This window comes from Nanorana parkeri, unplaced genomic scaffold (assembly GCF_000935625.1).
Source record: "Nanorana parkeri isolate BGI_ZX_2015 unplaced genomic scaffold, ASM93562v1 scaffold169, whole genome shotgun sequence".
NCBI lineage: Eukaryota > Metazoa > Chordata > Amphibia > Anura > Dicroglossidae > Nanorana > Nanorana parkeri.
The window spans coordinates 524,824-531,792 of NW_017306437.1; the positions used below are offsets into that span (position 1 = coordinate 524,824).

At 40.4% G+C, this 6,969-nt stretch overlaps 1 protein-coding gene across 2 annotated transcripts in view; it reads left to right on the plus strand.

The window, feature by feature from the left end:
* PSPC1 (paraspeckle component 1) overlaps positions 1-6,184 on the plus strand; it is a 92,196-nt gene extending 86,012 nt beyond the window's left edge. The window contains exons 9-11 of one of the 2 annotated variants that reach the window (XM_018554718.1): positions 381-450; positions 4,842-4,906; positions 6,157-6,184. In XM_018554718.1, coding sequence (XP_018410220.1) covers positions 381-410 — 30 coding nt within the window. In that variant the 3' untranslated portion in view covers positions 411-450; positions 4,842-4,906; positions 6,157-6,184. The remainder of the gene's footprint in view (positions 1-380; positions 451-4,841; positions 4,907-6,156) is intronic. The other variant, XM_018554720.1, reaches the window with a different exon arrangement.
* Positions 6,185-6,969: the final 785 nt, after the last annotated feature.

Consider the following 6,969-nt stretch of genomic DNA (forward strand, 5'->3'; position numbering starts at 1 on the left):
GCATGTGCTTTGTTTTGTAGGGGGGGGGGGGTCGTCATCTAATAAATAATGTAAATGTTTGTCTCAAAAAAAAAGTGTAATTTCATGAGAGAAAGTTATGTTATACAGGAAAGTACCATAGTATTCCTCTAATTTATATGCAGTTTACATGTCTTGGGTTGTGTTATATTTAATTTATTGGAATATATTTAGTGACACTTGTTAGTGCCTTTTAAAGTGCCATCTACCTAAAATATTATCTATACATTCTTACTTTACTGTATCTAGACATCATCTGTGTAACTGTTTGTGATGATTGTTTTAAGCAATACACTGAATTAGTTTTCTGTAATGCCGTGGGTTCATCTTGCTTATAATGTCTGTATCTCTTCTGTTTTCAGTGCTATAACACAGGACTTCATGGTGGTTGAGAAAATAGAATGAACAAGGACTTGACTTGGGATGTTCAAGGTAATTAAGCTAACCTCAATAATAACATTTTTACATTTCCTGCTTTTTGTGAGATGCTTTTAATTGTAAATCACTTCACCATGCTTTGTAACAGAAACATAATTTGAATGTAGTTATAAGCAGGATAAATCCTAAACCCTACTTACAGTAACAGTTCAAAAAGTAAAGATTAGCTTTTATAAATATGCTTAAATAATACATGCAATCACAAAAGTGTTCACAATGAATCTTCTTATAAATAATAGTCCTATGGAAAGTTCAATCATATATTCCGTGTTCAAATATACACAAATGTGGAATCACGCGTATATAGTGCTCAGGATTTGTCCCAAGTGCAACACACTCTTTATCCTTCCACTGTGAAAGTTCTTTGTACAAAGTTCATACGTCAACTCCAATTATCACCCAGGTGCTCCCCCTCTCAGTGGGCCGCTCACCTTATAAATAGACCTGAACAGGTCTAGAATCGCTATAATGGGTCTCCGATCTTATGCAAAGGCCATCTCTCCACAATCGTTGCACAGAAAATGACGTCAGCATGTCATCACGACCATATCCAATAAAATATGAAAACAGCCCATAGCGTAAAACCGCAAAATTAAATAACCTCAAATTAAAAAACTACTCGCATGAGGAAAGAAGACATAAAATTTCAAATAAAATGTATGCTCTACAACAGTGGTTCTCAACCTTTCTAGGGCCGGGACCCCTTGGTAACATTTGCCAAGTCGTGGTGACCCCCAACGGTAAAATTTATAGTTGACGCGGCTGCTGCAGTGACATCTGGCGGCGTGGCGGGAGAACTGACACTGCTGCGCTAGGAGAGGGCTGAGGAGGACTCTCACTTAGCACAGCAGAAATCACACAGCGACCCACACGTTGAGAACCACTGGTGTAACAGCTAAAATTGCAAACCATATAACACAAGCCAAGGGTATCAGCTTTTATTATTAATAATGATGATGATAATCACTAGATGGGGACCTGATGGAGAACTGCAGGTCCCCCTCTGCTGATTGACAGCAGCAGTGGGCGAGTGCAACAGCCAGTTTGCTATTGCAAAGTGAAATAGCCAATAGGAATGTAGCTATGCATTCCAATGCTGATTTATTTATTTTTTTCTGACTTACGGCGGCCGGGGCTCCGATGTCAGAAATAAAAATTAAACGATTGCAGCGAAAGGTTTACTCTGCTCGATCGAGGAGATTAAACCTTTCCGGGAGAAAGTGTTTGTCTCCTGGGCGGCCGGGAGCCGCTATCTAATAGCGGGAGACTCCCGGCAACCCCTGGCAAATTGTCATTCGACCCCCGAAGGGGTCCCGACCCACAGTTTGAGAACCGCTGCTCTACAACTCTCTCTCCGTGTCACCGTGTTCTCTGGGTGCAAAGACAGATCAAACAGGAGCTGTGCTGCCGACCATGCAATCTCCAATCCACGTCTGCCAGACTCCGCCCTACGCGTTATGTCACAATTGACTTATAAAACATATTTAAATGAATGTCATTGTGCCTAGAGATAAGCTTTAACAAAACATCTGCAAGTCATTTAGCACTTAGGTAATGAGCCTATGAGTCAAGACCCCAAATGGGAAGAACAGTACATTTTTGGGGTACCAGGATTGTTATATTATTTATGTGTGCGGGGGCAATTTTATTATTGTATTTGTGCAGGGGGGGGTGGAACTTTGAGAAGTGTGTATTGTGTTTTACGCTGCCTGTACACCTTGCAACCATCGCACAACTTTCGGTATGCGATTGTTGTAAGGTCATTAAAATCTCGTACGATCTGCCCATCTTGGACTCGCAGGGGGGAGGGCTTTTGATAATTGCAGTGCTTAGCGGGCAGTATGCGCTTGCGGCATTCGTCTTCCGACAACGCCACCAACCCGCCAAAATCGTACGATTTTTCTGCAGGTTTTCCAGCGTGCTTGGAAGACGAAAGTCATACGACTTTACAGTAGAAGCGGTCACACGCTGCCCATATACCTGCAGATTATCGTACGATCACAGGATCACCGGTGATTATCGTATGATAATCGACAGGTGTATGGACACCTTTAGTGTATGTGTATATTAGGCCCCATTCACACCTACAGTATATTTCAGGTGTGATTAGAGATTCATGTGTCAGGAACTTGCGTTTTCCTGCAGCAGGAATCCCTAATCTGCCGTTTACAAGCAACAACTATCCTAAGATAAGAATTTATCATAAGATTATTTAAGAGGGTATGTTTAGGGCCGAGTTAAGGCCGGTATTGCCGAACCAAGGCCTGGCTAGTAGCTCAGGACTTTAAATTTTGAGCCCTGCAGTACTGTACAGTATTATTCAATCCATCATGGCCCCAAAGAAAGTGTAGAGCAAGCATGGTGGTAAAAAGAAAGTGCAGAGCAAGAATGTTAAAGATTTGGAGAAAATAAGCATTGAATTGAAGAAGGAAATTGTAGAAAAGTATGAGCGCGGTATTCGTGTGACTGATCTGGCCTCGGAGTACAAGATGGCAAAGTTGACCATCTCGACTATTTTGAAACAATAAAGATGCCATCAAAGGCGCTAATGTGGCAAAAGTAGTAACGATGTTAAGTAAGCAGAGGACACAAGTACTGGAAGAGGTGGAAAAACTTTTGTTAGTGTGGTTGAATGAGAAACAGCTGGCAGGTGATAGTGTTAGTGAAGCTATGATCTGTGAAAAAGCCAGAAGAGGGTGGTTTGATAAATTCCGCAAGAGAAGTGGCATCCACAGGGTTCTGCAGCACAGGAAAAAACAAGTGACAGATTTTTCTCCAAAATTGACCCTGCAGCTGAGTAACAAAAAGAGGAAACCCCTGAAGGAGATCTCCCCGATGTCCTTATGGAGGGGGACTATCCCGCTAAACAACCTCCTCCCCACCTTCCGTTCTTCCACGCCAGAAGTCGCCCCCAGAAAGGTTAGTGTTCACTCCATATTGTACAGTACTGTACTTTGTTTCATATTTTTGTGGTTAATTATTTTTTACATATGGTTCAGAACGGATTAACTTTATTTACATTGAACCTTATGGGGAAATTTGATTCAGTTCGCAACCAATTAAATTTGCGACCAGAATCGTCGAACCAATTACATTGTGTGTGTGTGTGTGTGTGTGTGTGTATATATATATATATATATATAATCAGGAAACTGGGTGGCGAGTCATTACACGTTGCCCGGCTTCATGATTGGCCAGGAATTACCCAATCAGGAAGGCAGAGCGGAGTGTAATGACTCTCCAACCCTGGCTTCCTGGTTGGTCGAAAGCAGGCCAATCAGAAAAGCCTGTGTCTTTATAGATTACATATAAGATATTCCTACCACACGCACACACACGTTTTATTAAATTTGATGGCAAAAGTGAAAATACACTTTAAAGTGTTTCCTTTTTTTGTTGTTGGATTTCAGAAAACCCCTCTATGTTTGTGCTCCTAGTCACATCGCATGGGCTGAAAAGCCCTTAACCCTTTGTTACAACAGTCTGTGTTCAAATCTATTTTTCGCTAGTGCCTTACCTTTTTATGAATTAACCCCTAAGTGTTGCATTCATGTAAATGGTTTTTAGATTTTACGCATATGCACGTCTTCCTTATTTATAGTTTAATGTGCATCATGTATAAAGTCCTAAAATAATATTTGGGATTGGACAAACTGGAGGAGCCAAATGCACATTAAAAAGCCTGTCAAGATGAGCTTCCATTGATCCGTGGCTCCTTTTTTCCCAAATATTGGAAATATAATTTTAGGACTTTATACATAAGTGTGCTTAATCTTTAGTAATCTAGCAGTAATATTTCAAGTACTAGTTTGTCCAGATATCCATTAAATCAGAACTATGGTCAAACTATGAAATCACATATGTGGAGTAGGTTGTCCATACTAGCAAGACTCTAAGTACCCCCTTGAACATTTTGTAAATACCCGTTGATCCCACTAATAGGACCATCAGATAGGTACTTGCTTTGATAGGGTAACAATGTTCTTCTGCTGTAAAATAGATGCACCAATGTCACCCTTATTGCTGAAGCTGCTTATATCTGTTACAGTTGATAGCCCTGCCAGTAAATAACTGTTCCTGGCTCCACAGACAGCCCTTTGGATAGAGCAATGTGCTGTCAATCTCTGGCAGCTTGTGAACATGTTAAAGCCCTGCCCAGTCCTTCCTACCCCCTCCAGCCCTGTCTAGATGGCTGCAAGAGAAATCCACCTTTCCAGCCACATTTTCCATTTCTAAATTTAAAAAATGCTTTTTCATTGCCTGAAGACATGTAATGGTCTAACTTGCATTGAAAACACCTTGCACATAAATTGTTCTGTACAACTCTACTTAGTAATTTTGTAATTTCTGAAGCTGTGAATCACCATTTGTGTATATATTTTCAGGGCAGGTATGGTGGTACGTAACCATGTACTAGTTACCATAAGATGTTTAAAAAGTTCTACTTCAGGTAAGGAGAAATTCATGTTTGTCATCATTTCTGAGAATCAAATCAGTGATCAAAACAAACTTAAAACTTCTGAATTTGTTTAGTTAAGGGGACCATAGCAGCTATGTTGCACTCTTAAAACAAGAAGCTATTTGGAAACACACACACAAATTGCTAATTTCCAAAATCGATTAGCCGATTATTAAGTTCGACTAATCGGATAATAATTTTTTTTTAAATGGCTCCAGTGATGGACTACTAGTTTGTATTGAGATTGTCGCCCAACACAGGAGTAAGCATGTAGCCGTGGAAGTAAAAAAAAAAACACATGCCCTGTGGTGTAGTGTAATATAGAGAAATGGAAAGTGTAAATACAGCAATCAGAATCGCACCGGCTATAGAGGACTACAAATCCCAGCAATAATACATTATACAGCGCAATGCAGAATACCACCAACTATAGAGGAATACAACAAATCCCAGCAATAGTATACAATACAGCGCAATGCAGAATACCACCGGCTATAGAGGAATAGAACAAATCCCAGCAATAGTACATAATACAGCGCAATGCAGAATATCACCAGCTACAGAGGAATACAACAAATCCCAGCAATAGTACATTATATATAGAGCGCAATGCAGAATACCACCAGCTTTAAAGGAGTACAACAAATCCCAGCAATACATTATACATACAGTTAAATTTGTATTCCTCGATAGCTGATAGTACATATACAGCACAATCACTATCCCACCAATACATTTATACAGCACCATGTGGGGGGAAAGTGCAGTCTTGCCTACACACTCCCCAAGCAACTTTACTTCCACACCTGTCGGCAGCTGCCGTTCCCCCCACGCCACAGTCTCCCTGCAACGATTGTTATCGTCTTCTTGGCGGGCAGCGGTGAGATCTCAGAGCTGGGTGAGGCTAGTAGGAGACGCGGCATGTGGAGCCGCGGACAGGAGCAACTAATCAAAAGGCGACTAATCGATGATGGGAAAACGTTGACGTTTTCCATCATCGATTATGATCGACTTAGTCGTTGCAGCCCTAAATGAGATTACAAATAATGCTCCTGTTTACCATGCTATATTTTTTTTAAAGTATGGCAAATCTAACATGGGTCAAATGTGCCATGTGCTCCAGCACTATATAGTGTTGCCCTTTACTTCAGCCAGTAAAACAATGGTTGCTGATAAGTATATGGTTTTTAACCAGAAAAAAAGTCTATTGTGAAGTAACTTACTTTTCTTTTCTCCCCTAGATTGAGTCTACTGTGGATGAAAGTATGACGCTACCTTGATTTGTCATCTGAACTTGTCTATTGATATGCCAGCAATAAAAGTTACACAAATTTTCAATATCTTTTTTTTTATTATTCATTTTGCATGGATTATTTAAACAATACAGTTTTGTCTCATAATAGCAGTGCTGGGATTAGACCTTTCAGCGCCCAGTGGGTACCCATAATTATGTTCTCGTAAGATTTAGGTTTTGCTTTGTGTATGTAATGGCATCTTCACCAGATGACAGCAGCATTGTAGTGAGAGTCATGAGCTCCAGTAGATATTGAGTGCCAAATTTATATATTTTAAAATGTGTCTGCTTGCAAAGTTTAAATTGATGGCAGGCTCACTCTGTGTTCTGGAGGCAATGTTGATTTTGAATTTGCATTGCAGAATTTCCATGTCTTTAATCCACTTTGGTACCTGACATTTATATATGTATGTCAGTATTGAAGTGGTCAATACCCAGATCATGGCTGCTGCAGCAGTCGTGCTATTGGTACCTTTTTTTTTCTCATCTGGCACCCAACTTTTACATACAAGTGATGGGCTACTTGGCCACTTGTATACCCTTTATGCTACCCTTCTCTGGGACACTCAGTTTTGAATTGGTTAGACTGGTTGGTAAGTGTGCTGAAAACATACACCTTGGTTTAATTAAAAAAAAAATAGTTATTGATTGCTGGGACACACAGGAGGTCTTTTGCTGCCTGTGTGCTGTGCTGGGCTTCTGGTGTGTCTCTGCACCTATAAGTAGAAATTGGTTACCTCCAGGCATATCTGCCTTTGTC